A 23,423-nucleotide genomic window follows, 5' to 3' on the forward strand; every position below is an offset into this window, starting at 1 on the left:
CAAGTTATAGACTCCCATCATACATATTACACAAGAAAAATCGTTCAGCTGTTGATTTCATGCAATAGATTTCAGTATAGCGCTTCATCATACCACCTACCAGAATCCTGAGTTCTCATCCTGAGTTCTTATTTATGTGATTTGTCGGTTTTGCTCGTCAACCATGGATGGAATAGGTACACTGAAATCAACTGCTCGTCAACCTTCTATGTTTATGAACACAGGAAACAACAGCTAAAATATTAGATTGATAATTGTAAGTAGTAAATAGTCAAATGCACCTTGTAGCTTTCAGCAGCCATAAAAACCTGCTTATTCATACTCTTTGCAACCAACACAATTTGATATGTTCCCATTATATTAATTATAACACCATTTTCAACAACTCCATCTGCTCCGACAAATACCATGTCCATGTCATCCATGGTATAAGCCACTGCGAAGTCTATCACAAGTTTCACGGGAACGTCAAGCTTGGCCATTTGATTACATAAAACTATAAAAACTTACAGGTTACACATTTGATTACATAACTATGATTTACAAAGCTTACGGGAGTGTCTAACCTCTTCCATGAATTTTCCAGCTGTTACGCTATCGGCGTGTGTTTGTCGGAGTTTCTCCAGCCTATGTTAAATAAAAGAGTTAGGCAAGTCAAAAGTAAAAACCAAAACAGAACAGAGAAAGCCCAAATGCAATACCTTTGCATATTGTATAATAGCTTCAAGATGTTATTGTCCATTATGTTTCTTTAAGATCCATAGATCCACGACACAAATAACAATTTTCCAAACGTTTTGTTTAGGTTTCAAGTCCCTGATAAGAATTGGAGGTCTTGACACTTTGTTCGGAGATATCTAATGATAACAAAAGTAAAGAAAAGTATTTAGTAGCTGAGTGAAAAAATCAATACTTTTGCAGATGGAGTTAGTTCATCTCCTTCAAAATTTGTAGCAGAACATCAAGATGTCTCAAAAACACAAATTTGGAGCAAGTTTGAAACAAACATATGCTGAACAAAGGAAAAACCAATATAATAAACAGTCGATTCTTTGCACATAGAAAAACGTTCATTAATCACTTAAAATGAAATGAATATGTGACAAAAAAAATACAAAATGAAAGTGACAAGGAAACAAAAACCAACTTAAATGAAAATGAAAAACAAAAATAAAAAAAGCTATGTCGATGCATCTAAGTAAACAAAAGAAAAAACAGAATCCTTAACTATGACATTAGAGGCTTCAATAAAATTTACCAAATCCTTATAAAAGGTAATATCAATTAAAAATCAGAACTCTCTAACTCTCAATAAATCAGAACCACAAATGATCAAACATTTTTCTTAAACCAAAAAAATTACTCCCGAAAAAGACATATGAAGTATCAATAGTTTGGAAATAACAATCCATAAACAGATCTACATCCATAAACAGATCTACAGGAAAAAAAGGAATAAGAACAAATCAGTTGAATGGGTATTATAGTTTAGAAACCAAAAACACACATTAAAGCATAAAAATCAGGAAGAAAGTGGGCAAAGATACACCTACCGACAACTCGACAACTGAAGAAGAAGGTAGTTATTCTTCAAAGCATCAAATGTGAGATCTTCACCCTTAGTTTTTCAGAGACCACCAACATCTCTTAACCAGCACCGTCAGATCCACCATTATTGATAATAACAGACATGCCTCCATAGTTTAACGAAGAAGAAGGAGGAGAGGAAATAGTTTTCGAAAGGAACCATTAAATAGAGAGACATGGAAAAGGGAAAAATGAAGAGAACTTTGTCTGCTAGGGTTTTAGGAGAGAAGGGGGAAGACAAGGTAAAGTGAGGGATCTTTATTTTGAATTTTGAAGTGACGAGACAAGGACAAGTGTTGGTGATGTTTGCAGAAAGAGGTATGGTGCTTGTGTTGCTTGCAAAGAGAGTATATTTGTTGGAGAGAAATGAAAGTTTCTGAAAAGTGTATTGGCAAAGTATAAAAATTGAATAAATTGACCAATTATAGGTGTACAAATGGCATGGATGAATATTGATTTTGTTAATTACATGAAAGACCTTTTGGTAGTGTAAAATATATTGGTTGTAAGGGTAAAGTAGTAATTTTGGACTACATTTTAATATTGGGTAGATAGTTGATAACTGAGGAAAAAGTGACTTAAATATTAAAATGAAAGAAAATCTAATGTATGTAATAAATATTCCTTCATGAAAAAAGTGACCGAAGTAAAATCATGTTAAGCAATTTACTATTTGTTTTAATGAAACAAAAATTCCGACCTTTAGAAGTTTGTTTCAGTCCATTGATCAATTGTTGTAATTTGCATACATTTTAGCATACTTCAAATTGTCAAAACTTTTCAAATGTGTCATGTACAAATTTTCAAGAAAATTTTCATTAAGAAAAGAACTATTGACATTGCTTTCCATATTCATAATTATAAGATTCAACTATGGCAAGTAAAATTCAAAACAAACAAAACATTGCAATGAGTCAAAACAATTAAAACAATTAAAAAAACTAGGTAAAAACATGAAAGTGTGTTTTATATAGAAACTTAAGAATTATAGTGATAAAGGAATGGATATGAATATAAAGTTTGCTTAAAGAAAAACTATTGCACATAGATCGATAGACATAATAGAACTAAAAAGCAATAACATATTCATTTATTTATTTATTTGCATCACATAATTTAGGACAGATTCTTCAACCTATATATTACAAACCAAGATCAACAAAAAGTCTTTTTATAGGTTCTATAGGGGCATAGGGCAATCATATTTCAGTAGCACTAACAACTGCATTACAACAGAAGTCAATATACATATGCTATAATATGCCAATATTACAAACATCACACTAATTCATTATAAAGATGAACACTTAAGCCAGCCACTTGCATTGACATCCTTCTTTCTTTTTGTCTTATAGAGCTATCCTTTCCTTGACAAGATTAGCATCAACATCTCGAGTATTTTTGAAAAGGAAGTCCATCCATCCATTTGGAGGATTAATATCCTCACTGATTTTCTCATATTCAACAGTCCATTTAACAACAGCAGTACCATCAGCCTTATCACTTACTTCAAGGATGAGCTTAAAGATCTTATAGTGATTATCAATATTTCCACCAAAAAGCTTCCAAGTTATTTTTTTGATCTGTTCATCAACTTCTTCAATAGTCTCGTGACATGTGTGTACCTCACCATCTATTGTTATGAAATTGATACCAAGAATAACAAAGTTGAATGTAAGAGTAATAGAAAAGAATATAAGGATCTTTTAAAATAAAATAAAAACTACACATTGTTTTCATTTTTGAAATAATTTATTTTAGGATGCATTTGTTTTCTAAATAAAATAGATTGATCATAACAACTTTTTTTCTGATACACAGTCATAAAAATTTATTTTATATTTTATTTGATATTTTATAGTTCATGACTTGTAATTTATAATTTATACCAGATAACTGATAATTTATAGATGATGATTTGTAGTTCATAATTTAATGATTCGTAGTTGATAAGTAAATTGAAATTTTTACTAAATTAGTAGTATTAATAGCTAATAAAGTTCATAGCTATTTCATATAGCAATTAGAAAAAAAAATTAAAGATAGTAAAAAAATAATTGAAAACTCATGTTAAAAAACAGTTACTAAACTTGACTTTTTCTATTAATATGAGTTGAAAAATTAAAAATTAAAAGTATAAAAATAATAACGACCTTATAGTGCTTATGAATATTTCAACCAAAGCTATCGCGATGGAATTAGAGCTTGTCTCGGGTGTTGGGGTTACCTTTCACAAGAGCAGTTTTATTGAGTTAATGTTGACCCCTCTTCAGCTGGCTAAAGGTTTTTTGCACTATAAGATTCAGACTCTCTCTTTTCGATATCCCGGGTTACTAGTTATAGCCAACCCTAGGTGGTAAAGATCTTATACTAATAAATCTAGCTCTTCTTACCTAGTGGAGATGGAGGCTGCCGAGCCCATCTAGTCTATGGTCGGATATTTTATTTGCCTGTTCTTTGGTTTCTTTTATATACTCCCGGTGGGGAGGTAGATCTTCGGGGACTCGCTCTTGTTCTACCTGGTGGAGAGGAATGACCCTGTTGGATCAAAGTAGGATAATCCTATGAATTGGTTTTAGAAGGCCTTGTCTAAGAAGGTTGGACTTGATTGTTCGACCTCTTTTTGGAAAGATCCCTCGCTTGGTAGTTCTTCCCTAATGGTTAAATTTTCTAGACTTTTCCTCATTTTTTAAATTCAAGACAGGTCTGTGTTTGAGGTTAGTAGGTTGGATCATAGGTCTTTAATTTGAGATCGTAGATGAAGACGTTCTTTTTTGTTCACGAAGAACCTCGTGCTGCTTAGTTTCTCTCTTCTCTCTAAGAGCTTCGTCTCTCAATGGTGCACGACTCGTGGAGTGGAGTCATGCTAAAGATGTCTTCTTCTTTATGGCCTTTGTAAACCAAACTGTTGAAATTGCTACAAATTTCTAGAATATTCTAGATATAATATGTATGAAAATGGTAGAATATCCTAGAATTATAGTGTATAGGAATATGGTAGAATAATCTAGAACTCTAGTGTGAATGGATATGGTAGATCAATCTAGAATTATAAATGTATGTAAAATATAGAATAACCTAGAATCATCATGATACTAATCTATCATGAGAATTCTAGAAAGAACTAAAGAGATGTAGAAATATTCACCACCATTGAGAGGTTGGTGACTTGAGCCTATAAATAGGCAATTGCTATCTTGTAATTCATCATCCAAGAAATCAATGACATAGCCTTCTTTCTAAACAACTCTCTAAAACTATCTTTTATCAACTATCAACTAATCAACTACTAACAGTGGCATCAGAGCTACGTTCGGTCATACATTGGGCGTAGTTATATTACCTACCTAACATTCTAAAATCCTCCCAACTACTTCAAAAATTTCCTTTGTAATATTAACCCACTTCAAAAACAATTTCTAAGCTATGGATAACACCACTCAATCATCATCTATTTCTGTCCCTATTTTCAATGGTGAAAATTATGATTTCTGGCGTGTTAAAATGGAAACATATTTTTCATCTCAAGATTTATGGGACATAGTAGAAGAAGGCTTCAATGTTCCCGCAGATACTTCAACTCTTAATGCAACTCAAGAAAAGGAGTTGAAGAAAAATAGACAGAAAAATTCAAAGGCGTTGTTCACCTTGCAACAAGCCGTGACTGATGAAATTTTTCCAAGAATTATGGGAGCTAAGACTGCCAAAGATGCGTGGAACACATTGAAGGAGGAGTTTCAAGGAAGTGATAAGGTACGTGCTGTCAAACTTCAATCTCTAAGAAGAGATTTTGAACTATTGAAGATGAAGGATTTTGAGACAGTTAAAGATTACTATTCTAAAGTCAAAGAAATAGTTAATCAAATGAGAGCTTTTGGGGATGATATTCTTGACAAGAAAATTGTTGAGAAAATTCTAATTACTATGCCCCCAAAGTTTGACCCAATCGTGACAACGATTGAGGAAACCAAAGATTTGTCCACTCTATCAGTGACAGAACTGGTGGGCTCTCTTGAAGCATATGAGCAAAGATTGAATATGCATAAAGAAGATACACTTGAAAATGCCTTCCAATCAAAGCTCAAATTTCGGCCCCAAAATAAAGAAGATGAAGGAAAGAAGAGTTATGGAGAGACTTCTAGAAGAAGAGAAGCTTCTAGAAATTTCTTTAAGAACAAGCCAGATAAAAATACTCCATGCAATATATGCAAAAGACCAGGCCACGCAGAGAAAAATTGTTGGTACCGTAATATGCCACAATGCAACCATTGCAAGAAGTTCGGACACATAGAGAAAAATTGTCGCAACAAAGATAGGCATCAAGCTAATATTGCAGAGGAGCATGATCAAGAACAATGTATGTTCTATGCCACTCAAGACTCAATGAAAGAAAAAGGAGGAAGCTGGTACTTGGATAGTGGATGTAGCAATCACATGGCCAAGGATGAGACTATTTTCAAAAGCATTGACGAGTCTGTCAAAGTGAAAGTCCGACTGGGAAATGGTAGTGTGGTTGAATCAAAAGGAAAAGGCACTGTCATGGTGGAGACTGATAAAGGTACGCGACTCATCCATGATGTCTTACTAGTTCCCAGCCTAAAAGAAAATCTTCTAAGCATTGGTCAAATGATGGAGAGAGGCTATACACTTCACTTTGAAGGAGGTGTATGCAAAATATTAGACAACAAAAATAAAAGGGCCGAGATTGCCCAAGTGAAGATGAATAAGAGCAATAGAAGCTTCCCGCTAAATTTAAAATATGCAACTAACATTGCCATGAAAGTACAAGTTGATGATTCATGGCTCTGGCATCGAAGATTTGGCCACTTCAACACACATGCCTTGAAGCAGTTACATGAGAAGAACATGATGAGAGATCTTCCAAGCATAAAGGAAAACAATGAAGTGTGCGAAGGGTGTCTCCTTGGTAAGCAACACAGATTTCCATTTTCAACAACTGGAGCATGGAGAGCGAAAGACCTGTTGGAGCTGATACATACCGACGTATGTGGACCGATGAGGACGCCATCACATGAGAACAACAGGTACTTTATACTCTTCATTGACGACTTCTCTAGAATGACATGGGTCTATTTCCTAAAAGAAAAATCAGAAGTCTTTGGAGTATTCAAAAAGTTCAAGGCCCTTGCGGAAAATCAAAGTGGAAAACAGATAAAAGTACTAAGAAGTGACCGCGGCAAAGAGTATACCTCTCGCGAGTTTGACAGATTTTGCGCGGATGAAGGCATAGAGCGACAACTTACAGTCGCATATTCACCTCAACAAAATGGTGTGTCCGAGAGAAAGAATCGCACAGTTATGGAGATGGCTAGATCGATGCTCAAGGAGAAGGGAATGCCTAACACATTCTGGGCTGAAGCGGTCTACACTGCTGTTTACATACTCAATAGATGTCCAACTAAGGCAGTACAAGATAAGACTCCAATTGAAGCCTGGAGCGGGAACAAGCCATCAGCAAAGCACCTAAGGGTCTTTGGATCTATATGCTACATTCATATTCCAGACGTGAAGAGGCATAAGCTTGAAGACAAGACTATACGAGGTATCTTCCTAGGGTATAGCACAATCTCTAAGGGATACCGTGTCTACAACTTGCAAACTAAAAAACTCATCATCAGTCGAGATGTTGAAGTTGATGAGAATGCTTCTTGGAATTGGGATGAAGAAAAAGTGGAGAAGAACATCCTTATACCAGCTCAACTACCTCAAGAAGAACCTGAGGATGAAGAACCTGAGGATGAAGAACCTGAGGAAGAAGAATCAGGTGAATCTCTTTCGCCTCCACCACAACAACAAGAACAAGAACTATCATCACCAGAGTCTACTCCAAGACAAGTAAGATCCTTGGTGGACATATATGAAACCTGTAACATGGCCATACTTGAACCTGGAAGTTTTGAAGAAGCGTCAAAGCAGGAAGTATGGGTCAAGGCAATGGAAGAAGAGATAAAGATGATCGAGAAAAACAACACATGGGAGTTAGTAAATCGTCCCCATGGAAAAGATATCATTGGGGTTAAGTGGGTCTATAAGACAAAGCTCAACCCTGATGGCACCATACAGAAACACAAGGCGAGGCTAGTAGCTAAGGGTTACTCACAACAACCTGGGATTGACTACAATGAGACATTTGCACCAGTAGCTCGTCTTGATACCATAAGAGCTCTAATAGCTCTTGCGGCACAAAAAGGATGGAGTATCCATCAACTAGATGTCAAATCTGCCTTCCTTAATGGCATACTTGAAGAAGAGATCTATGTGGAGCAGCCACGAGGATTCATATCCAAAGGTGAAGAAAGCAAAGTGTTAAGACTAAGAAAAGCACTCTACGGTTTGAAGCAAGCACCTCGAGCATGGTATAGCAGAATTGATCAATATTTCATGGATCGAGGATTCTGGAGGAGCAAGAGTGAGCCTACACTTTACATCAAGTCCCAAGGTCAGTACACTCTCTTACTCTCACTATATGTAGATGACCTTATCTACACGGGAAACAATACTAAGATGATGATGGAGTTCAAAGAAGACATGATGAAGACCTTTGAGATGACCGACCTTGGTTTGATGAGTTACTTCCTCGGTATAGAGGTAAGTCAGAGAAATGAAGGGATATTTATCTCGCAAAAGAAATACACAGAAGGCTTACTTAAGAAATTCAAGATGTACGGTTGCAAACCTGTCGCTACTCCACTCATAACAAATCAGAAACTACAGAAGAATGATGGAGCACCACAAGCTGATGCATCTAAATACAGAAGTCTAATTGGAAGTCTTCTATATTTAACAGCTACACGACCAGATATAATGTATGCTACAAGTCTTCTATCAAGATTCATGCAAAGCCCAAGTCAAATACACTTTGGAGCAGGAAAAAGAATTTTGAGGTATCTTCAAGGAACAAAAGAGTTCGGTATATGGTACACTACCGAAACCAACTCAGGATTACTTGGCTACACCGACAGTGATTGGGCAGGTTCGGTAGATGACATGAAGAGCACCTCTGGCTATGCTTTCTCTCTAGGATCAGGAATGTTTTCTTGGGCATCAAAGAAGCAAGCTACAGTTGCACAATCAACAGCAGAAGCAGAGTATGTGGCAGCTGCTGAAGCAACGAGTCAAGCTATATGGCTTCGCAGGATACTCGAAGACATGGGAGAAAAACAAGATGAGCCTACTAAGATCAATTGTGACAACAAATCAGCAATTGCAATGGCGAAAAATCCAGTGCATCACAGTAGAACAAAACACATAGCAATCAAGTATCACTTTATCAGAGAAGCTGAAGCAACTAAAGAGATCAAACTCGACTACTGCAGGACAGAAGATCAAATTGCAGATATATTCACGAAAGCGTTGGCGAGACCAACATTTGAAGAACTACGAGCCATGCTTGGAGTCACGGAAATTTGCATCAAGGAGGAGTGTTGAAATTGCTACAAATTTCTAGAATATTCTAGATATAATATGTATGAAAATGGTAGAATATCCTAGAATTATAGTGTATAGGAATATGGTAGAATAATCTAGAACTCTAGTGTGAATGGATATGGTAGATCAACCTAGAATCATCATGATACTAATCTATCATGAGAATTCTAGAAAGAACTAAAGAGATGTAGAAATATTCACCACCATTGAGAGGTTGGTGACTTGAGCCTATAAATAGGCAATTGCTATCTTGTAATTCATCATCCAAGAAATCAATGACATAGCCTTCTTTCTAAACAACTCTCTAAAACTATCTTTTATCAACTATCAACTAATCAACTACTAACACAAACCCTTGTTGAGAGTAGTTATAAGTCTGCAGAGAGTGTTTAGTTTGCGCTCTCAAATCCTTGAGTTGTTAGGATAGCTGGGTTCTTTATAAGGTTCTGGTCTTCTCTCGGCAACTTCTACGAGATAGATTTCCTTCTAAAGAAAATCTATTTAAGCGAAAGGTTATTACTAATCTTGATGATATTTTATGTATTTTTTGTTGGGATGAAGTATAGTCGGTATCTAATTTGTTTGAGACTTGTAGTCTGGTTGTTGGTGTCGGTATAGGATATTGAAGGGGTTAGGTGTGCATTTGGATCTGTATAGGGATCGTTGTCTTGTCTTTGAGTTTTTTCTCTCTTTGCATCCTAGGTCTAAGATAAGGGGTAGGTTTATTTTGATTTGGTATGCTATGGTGTGTACTATTTGGCTGGCTTGAAAGGATAAGATATTCAATGATGTACCATATAATCCGAATGCATTGAAGGATAAATCTATTTTTTGGCTTTGAGCTGGCTCCATCATAAGTCCCAACTGAACGTTGTACCCTTCAATGATTGGCTTCGAAATCATATCCTCTGTTTGATCCAATAATGCATCAAGAATTTTGGCTTGGCTCCCGGGTGTTACGTGGTTTGTGTTTGTTATGTGGCTCCTGTTCTACTTTTGGTTGATCGGTCGTCTGAGATCTAACTTGATACTGTTGGGGCGGCGTGTTGTTGTGTAGTTGGTGTGGTTTCTCTCTAGTGGTTTTAATTGATGGTTGGTTGTGGTTTTTCTTTGTTTTGTTGGTGGTGTTGTATTTTGTATTTTGTTAGTTCTTTCTTGTTCTACGCTTCTTGTGTTTTTTCTCTCCTTAGGTAAATATTAGAGAACTATTAACTTTGGAAAGTCATAGTTGGCTAGAGCTAAAGGGTTTTCTAAAATTTAAATTAGAGAGTCTGGACTCTGGAATTTGGCGAAGAGAATTCGTCAAATGCGTTTTGCATATTGAAGGGTGCACATTCAACATTTCTATAGGGAAGTTAATTGAGTTGACGATCTAGCAACTTGACCTTTTATTATGTTATGGCAGCTTCAACCAAAGTAGTCAAAATTGAGATCTTAAATAAAATTAAAGAAGGGATATACAAGATCGTGAATCAATAGATTGTAAAATGGATCATGATCCTACCGGTTTTGAAAATTTATATATATATTGCATATTTCATTCATAAACATGCATGTAAAAATCATGAATTATTTATTAAAAAAAAATCAACATTTAAATCACATTTAAAATAGTTACTAAATCAAAGATCAAAAGATTCATAGCACTAGGTTATAAAAAACTTAGTGATATAGTAAATTTAAAATAGTTAGAGAGAAAGAAATTTAGTGATAATATATTTAAAATAGTGAGAAAGAGAGTCGTGAGAGTTATTGAAGATGTCATATTATAAATTTTGACACTTTTGTGTTATTGGATTCCGACTATATGTCAATTTTTTTACTTTTTAAACGAATTAGATAACTCAATTAATGATATTATGTAGAAAAACTTTATAATTAATTACCTATGACATATGTCCAGTGTTTAACTGTATCAGTGTCGTGCCACTCTTCACCTTCATGCAGTTTGGCATGATGAATTCTTTCGCAATGATTTTGCAATTCGTGAAGCTCTGATGCATAAAGTTTGAAGAACTTGTCAGCAGGTGTTTTGATACCAACTTCAGTACTAAGCCTTCCAGAGAGAACCATTTTTGGAAAGACAAAGACAAAGATGAAAGAAACAAGGGTTGATATGATGAAAGTGAATGCAACCAAGTGCCTTAAATAGAAATTGGATCGCATTATAATTGAAAATTTCTTTACCCACCTCTCTATGGGTGGTCACCTCCTGCGAAAAACCAAAACTACCCCTGCTTCGGAAGTTCATTTCCGAAAGCGTGTTTTTTTAAAAAAATTGACTTACTTCGGAAGTTCATTTCCGAAACAATTATTTCGGAAGTTCACTTCCGAAATACTGCGATTTCTGCAGATTTATCAAAACACTCTCCCTCCCCCAATCATTTACCCTAAATCAAAACAAAAAGTGGCAAAGGCGAAAATTTGTGCAAACAGAATTCCAAAGCTCCATCAAGGCTTCAATCACACTGCTAAACAACATTCAAAAGCATGTTATTTAGGGTTTTAATTGTATAAATGATATATGGTTAGGTTGTTAGTAGTATTTAGGTTGTTTAGAAGCATTTTGATTTGTTTTGAAGTTTGGTTTAGGGGTCTGCCATGGAAGTTGCAGAAAATCCCATCGCAGGGGTGTTTCGGAAGTTCATTTCCGAAAACACCTCCATCCCAGTTTTCGGAAATGAACTTCCGAAATGTATCAGAAGTTCAAATTTTTTTGTTTTTTATTTTGTCTCTCATATTAATCAATTTCAATTGTTTACAGGAACATGTCAGGCAACCAACCAGCACGCAGGACTGACGCTAAGGGAAGAAAGGGTTCTTCAAAGAAGGAGGTGAAAGAGGTGAAAGAGGTGAAAGAGGTGAAAGAGGTGAAAGAGGTGAAGGAGGTGAAGGAGGTGAAGGAGAAGAAGGAGAAGAAGAAGCTTTTGACTGGTTCTGCTTCGCAGCCTTCAGGCGTGATCAACGCTGATGGTTCTGATACTGAGTGGGATGAGGATTGGTATAATTATCTTCATTCGGAGGAGTTCGCTCGTCGGGAAGAATAACGTGTTTTTATTTTGTTTGATGTGTATTTTGTAACGCTCGTCGGGAAGAATAACATGCTTTTGTCTTGTTTGACGTGTCTTGTTTTGTTCTGATTTCGGATTGTATCGAATAATGTTTTTGTATTAGATTTATCATCTTAGTTTTTTGAAGTGGTAACCGGGGCTGGAACATATGACGGAGGAGGTGGATGTCCAGAGGAAGAAGAACCGGAGGTACGTCCACCGCGAGACAAATGAGCCAATCAATGTAAGCTATAGTTTATCATTATCATCTGGGGACGTCATTTCTAAAAAATCAAGATTAAAAATAATAAGATTTTTTTCCCAATTTTTTGTAATGACGTCCCCTGATGATAATGATAAACTATAGCTTACATTGATTGGCTCCTTTGTGTCGCGGTGGACGTACCTCCGGTTCTTCTTCCTCCGGACATCCACCTCCTCCGTCATATGTTCCGGCCCGGGTTACCACTTCCAAAAACTAAGATGATAATATTATCATTGTAATCTTCACCCGATTAAATAAAGCGAATTGTAACTTTAATTTTCGTTGGAAGTCTTTTTTTCTCCCCACCACTCTCTCATCCCCACTTACCCGTGTTGAACAATATGTAACTTTAATTTTATGTAATATTATCGTTGTAATCTTCACCCGATTAAATAAAGCGAATTGTTGTTGTTTTTCATTTTATTCTGTCCAGACATATTTTCGGAAGTTCATTTCCGAATTCCCCAGGGGGGTGCGTTCAGAGATGAACTTCCGAAACACCACATTTTCTGAAAAAGTCACTTTATTTCGGAGATGCATCTCCGAAATCAATATTTTATATTAAAAAAAACACGTTTTCGGAAGTTCATTTCCGAAAACACCTTTTTCAAGAAAAAAAGTACAGTTTCGGAAATGAACTTCCGAAACAAGGGGTATTGTGGTAAATTCACCAGAAATGGCCAAGAAGGTTGGGAGGTGGGTGAAGAAATTCTCTTATAATTAGGCATAAATTTGAATTGCATTAGCTAAAGGCAAGTTGCATGAAGCATTGCTAGCCAAAGTATTATGTGCATTAAATTCATGGACGCACATTTTCTTCTAATAATTATGATATATTAAATAAAACGGATTTGCATCATCTCAATTTCTATTTATATCAATATCTATCAATCATAATAAATCTAAACATTTATTCAAATCAATAATAAAATAATAGAAGTGAACATGGTATGAGAAATATATAGTAATCAAATATTTTTAAGGCAAATTGTCTTCGTATATATAATTAATCGGAAATTGACAAATTATTTCATTACAAATTCTTTAGGATCTAATTCTTTTAATAGAGTTAACAAATAAGTTTACTAAATGATTAAAAGTTTCAAATTTATAAAAGCATACAAAATAATCTTATTTTTTTAGAAAAGGAATCAACTATTAAAAAGTTGGTGCAATCGATTGCTCTCTTTGTGCAATCGATTGCACATAAGACAGAAGGCAAATCTGACGTAAAATAAGTTAGTGCAATCGATTACTCTCTTTATGCAATCGATTGCTTGCTGCAAGATGTTGAAAAATGCCTTTTTGATGGATATCTTGACTTGGTACCTACAAAACACAAACATACAAAAGCACAAGGCAATACTTTTTGGTGTTTTGGTTAGTATAACATATACAAACTAAATAAACATTGGTGCTAGATAATCCCCCTTACAAATGAAATGATCACAACACCAAAAACAGAGCTTTAGTTGAAACTCTTGATTGATGATTGATATGGGAATGATGTATGATCTTAGGGTCAAAAATTGGGGTATGACAGATGCCCCTATTTAAGTTTCTTCTTTCCGAAGATATGAGGATTGGAAATCTTCGTTTCAACGCAGTCGAAGATACTTAAATATATAAAACACATAATTTTTGAACCTAAGATGTAATGCAATGTTTAATGAATGCATCTGACATGATGAGGAAACAAGACATCACTGGGGAGAAGAAATAACTCCACTGAGGAAAACAAAAGTCTTGTGGGAAGAACTCCACAGAGGGAAACAAGACTTCGTTGGAGAATTGAGAATTTGCTGGGAATATGAACTTTACCGGGGAACATATCTCGCGCCAGAGAAGTTAAAGCATCACCTTTCACTGAGGATGCAAAAATACACCGACTTTCATTAAAGGTGGAGAAGGAATATACCAACTTTTACTGAAGGTATGCATGTTAGAGCATCATCTTTTGCTGGGGATGCGAAAATATACCAATCTTTCATTTGAAGCTATAAAAAGAAACACACCATCTTTCATTGAAGGCGAGCTACCAATCTTTCACTGAAGGTAGAAAAGAAATATACCATCTTTCATTGAAGGTGAGCTATCAATATTTCACTGAAGGTAGAAATAGAATGTACCATCTTTCATTGCAGGTGAGCTACCAATCTTTCACTGAAGGTAGAAATGGAATGTACCAACTTTCACTGATGGTAACCTACCAATCTTTCACTGAAGGTAGAAATGGAATGTACCAACTTTCACTGATGGTAACAATGTTAAAGCATCATCTTTCACTAGGGATGCTAGGATACACCAACTTTCACTGAAGGCGAACTACCAATCTTTCAATGAAGGTAGAGAATGAATACACCGACGTTCACTGAGGGTGAACTGCCAATCTTTCACTGAAGGTAGAAAATGAATACACCGACGTTCACTGAGGGTGAGCATATAAGGAAATACACCAACTTCCACTAAAGTTGAACTACCAATATTTCACTGAAGGTAGAAAATGAATACACCGAGACTCACTGAGGGTGAACTACCAATCTTTCACTGAAGGTTGTCGCACGCTCGCGAAAAATGAACAGAGTCGCCACCAATATATTTATCCCATAAGGGAAAGGAATATCAGAAAACCTAGCAAAGGAAGGAACAAGGTCTCGCGACCAGAGAATCAAGGTACGGGAGTCGGTTACGCGAGGGGAAGGTATTAGCACCCCTCGCGCCCATCGTACTCGATGGTATCCACCTATGTTTGTTTCTATCTAAAGGGTGTATATCTATGTCTATGTCTAAATGCGAAATGAATGCAAAATGTAGGGAAAATAAAGAATTATACTCGCACGGGCCCTACCCCGCTGCCTACGTATCCTTTTCAGGAATCAGAGTTACCGTAGCTCGGCTCACGATTTTCTGTTTGTTTTTGTGTTTTTTTAGGTGGGCGGCGTTAACGCTCGCGCTCTTGCATAAGGGGACAGCCTAGGATGCAATGGAGCGGAGATAACGGTGCCCTTAAGAGAAGAAAGAGAGATTGGTTTGTATCTTTTAAGGGTAATTCCATGATGACGAGAACCCACTACAAGGTCTCGCATCACTTCCTCACTTTTGTTTTAAGTCTGAACATTCATTAGGTTTTTTGAAGTGTTTTTGGGTTGGTGTTTTTTTATGGGGATTTTAATTTGTGACTTAGATCATACCAAAAAGAGTTTTGTTTTGCATATTTAGAGAACGCACATCGAGGCCTACGCCACAATCGTTTCTCTAAACAACGGTTAAGAAATACATCGAGGTTTCACACCTCAATCATTTCTTCTCCGCTAAGTAAAGGAGATACAAAAAGAGTTTTTTGTGAATATTTAGAGAATGCACATCGAGGCCTACACCATGATCGTTTCTCTAAATAACGGTTAAGAAATACGCCGAAGCTTCACACCTCAACCATTTCTTCTCCGCTAAGTAGGAAAGAACATACATCGGAGCCTACGCCCCAATCATTTCTTTCCTACTATGAAATGAAGCAACGGTATGATCTTCATCGATTTTTATTAAGTATTTTGAAAGTTGAAAGGGAAAAGAATGAAAGAAGGGAACTACTTCCAAATCTAGTCTAAGTTGTCTATACAAGTCTAAATCCTAATGTTAACATGGGATAAATTCTAAGAGAAGCATATAAGTGGTATTAACAACAAAGTCACACAAAGATTATATAGAAATCAACACGTAAATGATACAAAAGCAATTCAAACATTAGTGCAAAATTAAACTAAAAAAATACTATTGTTTTTTATTGATTTTTATGAAAGAGAAATGAACTCTAAATCAAGTAAAAAGAAGACTAAAACAATAAGCCTAAAATATATTTTCTATGAACATTTTTATGTCAAAATTGGTATTAAAGCCTAAAAATGATAGTAGAAAAATTAGTATTTCATCACCTAAAAGAAAATAGAAAAACAAGTCTAATTAAACCTAAATTCTAGTAATTAAAAAAAAGAAACAGGGGGTGAAACTAGATTATGGTGGTGCAGTCAGGAGTAATGGCGCAAGGCCCAATCAGGAGAAGCCCAAAGTAGCTTTCTGTTCAGATTTTCAGGTTACCAAAAAAGTATCATGGGCTCAAAGGGGGTGGAGAATAGCAAATCAGGCCCAAGTTAATTGTTCAGATCCACACACACTCATTTTTGGCATAATTTTGTAAAAAAAGGAATTAAAATGAATAATAACAAAAAACAAGAAAGGGGGTTAGGGTTCAATTAATTGTGACCTTTGAACTTTTCGTGGAGCACTCTTCTTCTTTGCGCAAGCGGCGACGACGGCGGCGAAAATTACTCTACTCCGGCAAAATTCTTCAGTTCGCCGTCGTGATCGGAAACGAACACTCAACCTCCGGTCTCATTCTCTTGCTTTCGTCTCCGTCTCAAATTCTCGGTGCATCATTGCGACGGTGCTCTCTCCTGTTTCAAAAGGACCTCGCGACGGCGCTCTCAACAAACTCTCTTCTCCGGTCTCGATTCCTCAAAATCTCTCCGATTCGCTTCTCTTGTTCAATACGCAAATCATTGAAACTGTGGCGTGATGAATGATGATGTCATGAGCGACGTTGCAGATGCGTTTCGCGGTGAAGGTAAGCTTTGATCTGTGTTGATGATCCGATGTGATTTGTGGGAGCGTAATGAAGGTGATGTTGTTGTGATGGTATTGAAGATTGTTGATGTTACGATGGATACGTGATGAACGTGATGGTTGAAAATTGTGGAGAGGTGATGATTGATGAATGTTTGAAGTTGAAGGTTGGTACGGTTTGTTGCAGAAGCGTGAACGAGGAAGAAGAAAGAAGGACTCTGTTCAAAAAATTCTGGTTGTTTGACGAAGATCATTACAGAGATGAAGGTGATGATGAAAGTGTGATGAAGATTCAAGAATAGAGTTGAAGATTGGGGACAAGAGAAAGAGAGTGATGAAGTGGATCAAAAGTGAATGGTTTTTTGGTGATTTTCTGTTATGGTTAAAGGTTGAAGATGATGAAGGAGTGAGGATGAAGCTGTGAAGAAGTGGGAGAGAATGGAGAATGAAGGTGGCGGATCGTGGAGATGAGAGAAGAGAAGTGAAGATTATGAATGAATGAAGAGAGTGGTGAAGAACGGGAAGTGAAGATGGTGAACTTCGAAGAAGGTTGAAGCTCTGCTTATATAGGTAAATCTCTTCTTTCATTTTGAATTTTGCTGGCGGTTGTAACTGATTCGGTTAGTAAACTGTTATAGGTTCCCTGAGTTTGTTATATGGTTATGAGGTAGTTATTCTTGTTTTGGATTCTGTTATGGTAGTTGGGTTCTGTTAGGATAGGGGAGTTAGTTGGTTAGAGGAATTTTTGACTCTGTTGTTGATTAGTAGTGAAATAGGCTATGTTAGGGCTGCTGTTAGAAACTGCTTTTATTTTGAACTCTGTTTGAAATGAGTTTTGGGGGCTGGTTTGTTAAGTTTGGTTAGGGGCGGTTTTGTTAGTTATACAGGTTGGTCATCTGGTTATTGCTGAATGTGTGTGTTAATGGTTTATATGCAGTATGGTTGTGATGGCTGCCAGGATCTTTTTGTGGTTTGTTTTAGTGTGGATATGCTGTTAGGTTTATGATACATGGCTGAATATGTGAATGCAACATGGCTATTTATTTGTGGATTTTGAATGAATGTTAGATATGAATTCTTGCTGCTGATGTGTTTTTTTTGTTTAGTGTACAGGTGCAATTCGCTTGTGTAATGGAGAAATGGAAGAGACGAACCGAGGCAAGCTTTGGCAAGGGATACAAATTTTGGCTTATGTAGACTTAGCAATTTGTTTTAGATTTCAAAATATGGACCGAATGTAACAAAACCTCCAGTACTTTGTAACACTTGTATATCTTTTTTGTAACATTTGGGAAAATGCATTTTGAAGTATTAGGTGCCAAACTTGAAGTGTTCTTGTAGTCTTGAAGATGTATTCTGAAGTTTTTTCTTATGTTATGGAACTTGCATTTTTCTTGTGTCTTGATGATACACCTTGGGATTAGGCCTTGGAATTTGAAATTGATCCTTACCACGTAAGTTGACTTGCATTGACTAATGATGAATGATGAACACTAAATGTGGATGTAATTTTGCTTGTATAACCTTTTTAATCAACTTAAGTGAACTTTGAATAGACGTTTGAATAAGACTCCATGGTAGGCTTTGCTTTTGCAACTTGAATCCCAATTCGCACTCTAATCCCATCAGACTCTTTAATCCCATCAAACTTGTGCATTAAGCCCTCATAGCCCCACATGATCACTTGAAATGAATATTCCACACTAATGAATCCAATCTCAATTCAACTTTCAATAGCCATTCGCATAGCAATACCGAGCAAACGCCTTAACAACAATGAATTCACGACTCCGTATTGTGTACCGCGACAAAATTCTTTCATCAGTTGATACCCTTCATATAACTATAATGCTTAGGGGCCTTTTTGATGAAGACGAGAATTGGAGCACAGAAGGACATCTTGACATAAGATCCAATTACATTTTGCTGGTGAACCTCATAACTTGATGAATAAGTATTTCATGAATCAAACCCTAATTCCTTGATCCCCGTGCCCAAAGAACACCCAGGTGAATCAAGTTTATCTCCAGTAGGAGCCTCAAACCAATAGAACTCTAATCCACTAGAAGACCTCTGATCCCATGTCTCCAATTATTGGTTAATGAATGCATGGATTATGTTAGATGACCTAGTGGAAGGTATGCAAATGAATGCAAGTGTCTAAGCCAGTTAGAAATAAAGGGGTAGGACAAATTTGGGGTATGACAGCTGCCCCTATTTAATCGTCTTAAACCTGAGAGTGAGATTGGCGCTAGCCTTTCGAACATTGAAGGTAGAAGAAGATTAAATATCAAAGTACCAGAAATTTGTCCTGAAGAGAGGATGGTGTAAGTGTTATCTTTATTTTTGTTTTTGCTTTGATATCTGCTGGGGAAAGAGCATTTTTGTTTTTTCTGATGGAAATATTTACAGTGAATAGTTTGATGAATGGAGATAGCTTGTAACGTAGCCAAGGTGCCAATACAAGGTTCTCAAAGGAGGTGATTGTTGTATGAAACCGTGGTTGGAAAATACGGGTTTGATGGAAAGGTAGGACCTATGATCTGCGACTCGAAACTAGGGTAAGGTCAACAGACCTACGACCCACAAGAATTGAAAAAGATGAGGATAAGGTCAACGGACCTACGATCCACAAGAAATGAAAAAGATGAGGATAAGGTCAGCGGACCTACGATCCACAAGAAATGAAAAAGATGAGGATAAGGTCAACGGACCTACGATCCACAAGAAATGAAAAAGACGAGGATAAGGTTGACAGACCTACGATCCACAAGAATTGAAAGAAGGGATGAACATCAACACTGGGGTTGGAGGACATCAACGCTGAAGTTGGAGCGTATCAACACTGAGGTTGGGGGACATCAACACTGAGGTTGTGAAAGGAAAGGCGTCGGCATTGAGGTCGAGGACATCAACACTGAGGTTGGACAAGAAAAGATAAACATCAACACTGAGGTTGTGAATGACGATTGGCATCGACACAGAGGTCGGTGAAGGGATGATAGGCATGAACACTGAGGTTGGACAAGAAAAGGATAGACATCAACACTGGGGTTGGGAAAGAAAGGTATCGACACTGAGGTCAAGGGAAGAAAAAATTAATATCAACACTGAGGTTGGGGATTGGTTTTGAAATGGTTTGCCGGGACGGAAGGTAAAGGATACACAACACGGGGGTTGGATCTAAAAGTTTTTCCGTACGAGGGGAAGGGACCACGGAGACTAGTGACGACTAGACTCGATCAAAAGACATAATCACGAAGATGTTGATGCTTGCGAAGCATAAGAATTACATTAATCCCTCAGGCCAAAGGCGGGGTGTAACTCATCAAGAGTGGCAATCGTTCGAATTGCCACACACCAAGTATGGTTATTCAAACGGTTGAAAAATGAGATGGGTTGAATGCCCACCCTCATTCGCACTCTAATCTTCACGCAGCACACGGGAAATAACCTCGGAGACAACGATTCTGACAAAGAAGGCCAGGAGAGAGAAGATAAGATTTCTTTTGGGGATTGAGAATACCAGGTATTGGCACCACGGTTTGAGGAGATTTGTGATGTAGTAGCAGATATCAATCGGAGTTTGTAAGGACAACTTTTCTGTGGGGAAGTATTGTTATCTTGATTGGGTGTTGATCTGTATTATCTGGCTTATACTTTGATGCATGTTTGAATTTTTCTATGGCGTAATGATCCGCTTTGACAGATATGCTACGCTTTTGAGGATGCAATGCTGTATGTAATGGGTTCTATATGCAAAAGTGTCAAATAAAGGCGTTAGTGAGATAGGGAAGCATGATCATTGGGGTCCGTTGCTTGTTGTCTTGAGATGCCAATATGAATCGGTGTTGGAAACCCTACAGTACCAAATACTATTGGCAGCTGCCTTGAGGGTTGGAATGTAGCTTTGTTGGGGAGGAAGTGACTTCATTTGACTTTCCCTACACCTTGAATTGCTTGGGGATGGTGAGCTTGAGGAGATTCCCTCAATTCACCATGTTGAGGGTGAGAAATTCATACAAGGAGACCAGGTTGGGGGAGTGGAACAAACTCCTAGGAGAAATAAACTCCTATGCTTGAGGAATGGAACAAACTCTCAGGAGAAATAAACTCCATGCTTGGGGAGAGACCAAGGTTCTAGGAGAAATAAACTCCTATGATCGGGGAGAGCAATACAACTCAGAAGATTATGCCCCAAGATTCGTGGACTACGAAGGAATTTGCCCGAAAGGATCCTTGGAGAGATTTGTCAAATCTCGACGTAATTGCCCCAGATTAATTGACCTCAAGAGAGATTCCTCGACTTGATTGCCCCAGATTGATGGAAATTTGAATGGATGCCTCAGTTAACAGAGTCTTCACACATCTTGCCCCTTGGAGTAATCAGCCTCTGAAGTGAATGGCTCATGGAATCGATCAACTTTTTCTGCAGTTGTTCATTGTTTGATCTTCCTTGATGCCAAATGTTTATTCACAAGTAAAAGATATTTGTTTTGAAGATGATAATCTAAATGCAATGCTTATGCTAGCTTCGAAATCAAAGTTATTAAAACAAAGTTGTGACACTCAGTGCTTGAATTATTTGTCATATCGATATCAGCATAAATGGTAAGCAAACATCTAGGAGTCAGTTTTTCACAGCTTGCTTTTGAAATAAACCCTGCTTCAATTAGGTCTTTTAAGGGTTGTAACGGGGTCTGGTTCACGGTTTTAGAAAGAAAGGATTTAAGGCTCGAAGTCTAACCTAACCCACCCATTCTTCGTGATGTTCTCCAGTCCTAAGTTCAACTTAACCTGATACGAGCGTTCATCCTTCAGGAGGAGTTTGAGATGATTGAGGAATCAATGAAGTCTTCTCGGACATGGTAGTCACTCACTTTCTTTTTGGTGCCTGATCACACGACATTGTTCCTTTGATGAGGATCTTTATGTTGTAATCCTCGTTTTTCGTTTCTGCTTTGCATTTCCTTTTTATCTCCCTAACTTTTGCCTGGACAAATTCTTTTGAATTTTATTTTGGAGTCCAGCGGGATGCCCTAATTTTGCCTAAGTCACTTGTTTTCAAGTTGTTGACTTAGCGGGCTCTTTTTTTTCAGTCTTTTCTTTTTTGAATAAGTCATGTGATCCTGGATCTCTGATTTGTTGGAGGTGATTGTGACTGCCTCATTCTTTGGTTGATGAGGGAGTACCGTCGTGGTATTGAGTTTCCTCAACCTTTTTAAAGACAACCATTGTTGTATCCTTGGATGCACACTCCTGATGAATTCTGAATGCTCGATCAGATTAATTGAATGCTACCCTGCCCCTGGGTTAGATGTGAGGGTTTTTTCTTTTGTATAGAAAAGAAACTCCTACTTCAAGGCTCAAAGGGGTTAACGAGGGTCTATCTCCCTTATATCTCCAGTGTTTAGGGATTTGAAACAATGCCTGTACATCCTCAGCGGGGTTTTATTCAAAAGCACACAATTAGATATTTTTGCATTTATTATATTTTTCATCATTCTCCTTTTGATATTTTTTTTTGCTTAATCAAGAGTTTGATATCGATAGACAGAGATATATGAGTGAACACGAATGGATTGATTCGAAACTAACATATGCAGTGCATTTTTATTTTCATTAAAAACAAACAAGTTTTACATGGAAGTAACATTTAACAAAACAGGGAAAACTACAAATGAAAATGCAGAAACGAATTGATGATTGCCATAGTTGAGGAGGCTTGACTCCGTCTGGACTTATTGATCTCGAATACTTTTTTGCGGTTCCTTCCAAACACTTCATATTACTTCCAAAGAAAACTCCAACGAAGTCACCCAAGAGTTGTAAACTTTTGCCTTGCTTTAGGGATTCGAGCAATGCGAGTGATGCAATGCTCAAGATAAGAGTGTGTCTTGCTTATCCCTCGTGCGGGAGCCCCAAGCATAGTTGCTAGAGTAGTAATCGCCATCATAAATGGAAAGAATCTTGTATGATCATCAAACTCAAGAGAACTACTTGTGGTGAAGAAGACCCAATACTAGAATCTTAACCAATTGAAGTTCCAACAAACGGGGAAGCAACTTGAGAATGAGAAGCATTGTGTAGAACACCCTTGATTACCACATGGAAGAAGATTCTGATGAAATCACCTAGGAATTTGTAATTCTATAAGGGATTCGAGCGATGCAAATGGCGCAATGCTCAAGATAGACCAGGTCTTGCTTATCCCTCGATCGGGAGCCCCATGAACCTTTCAATTTATATGAAGACCATTTGGAGTGAATGATATCGCTTTGGAGTCAATGAGATCTTGGACCTTGTGTTTCAAAACATTACAATCCTCAGTTGAATGTCCAGATGTCCCAGAATGGTACTCGCACTTTGCATTTAGGTCATATCCTTGTGGAATCGGCGTTGGAGGGGGCTTAGCCTCCCTTAGTTCGACCAAGGATTCATTGAGTAAATGGGAG

General features: G+C 37.1%; 1 protein-coding gene and 1 long non-coding RNA gene across 3 annotated transcripts; both read right to left on the reverse strand.

The window, feature by feature from the left end:
- Positions 1-222: 222 nt before the first annotated feature.
- Positions 223-1,936, reverse strand: LOC131640624 (uncharacterized). 2 transcript variants are annotated; one of them, XR_009295297.1, is made up of 3 exons: positions 1,554-1,936; positions 702-841; positions 223-627 (listed from the first exon to the last, which is right to left on the reverse strand). It is a non-coding gene; the product is annotated as an uncharacterized LOC131640624 (long non-coding RNA). The 2 variants fall into 2 exon arrangements; XR_009295298.1 differs by having other exon boundaries at positions 702-1,012.
- An 822-nt stretch (positions 1,937-2,758) lies between these two features.
- LOC131640622 (MLP-like protein 43) lies at positions 2,759-11,161 on the reverse strand. Its single transcript, XM_058911003.1, has 2 exons — positions 10,923-11,161; positions 2,759-3,220 (listed from the first exon to the last, which is right to left on the reverse strand). The coding sequence occupies exons 1-2, from the start codon at positions 11,107-11,109 to the stop codon at positions 2,937-2,939; spliced, it is 471 nt and encodes a 156-aa protein (XP_058766986.1). The 5' UTR covers positions 11,110-11,161; the 3' UTR covers positions 2,759-2,936.
- Between the last annotated feature and the right edge of the window lie 12,262 nt (positions 11,162-23,423).

This window comes from Vicia villosa, unplaced genomic scaffold (assembly GCF_029867415.1).
Source record: "Vicia villosa cultivar HV-30 ecotype Madison, WI unplaced genomic scaffold, Vvil1.0 ctg.003240F_1_1, whole genome shotgun sequence".
NCBI lineage: Eukaryota > Viridiplantae > Streptophyta > Magnoliopsida > Fabales > Fabaceae > Vicia > Vicia villosa.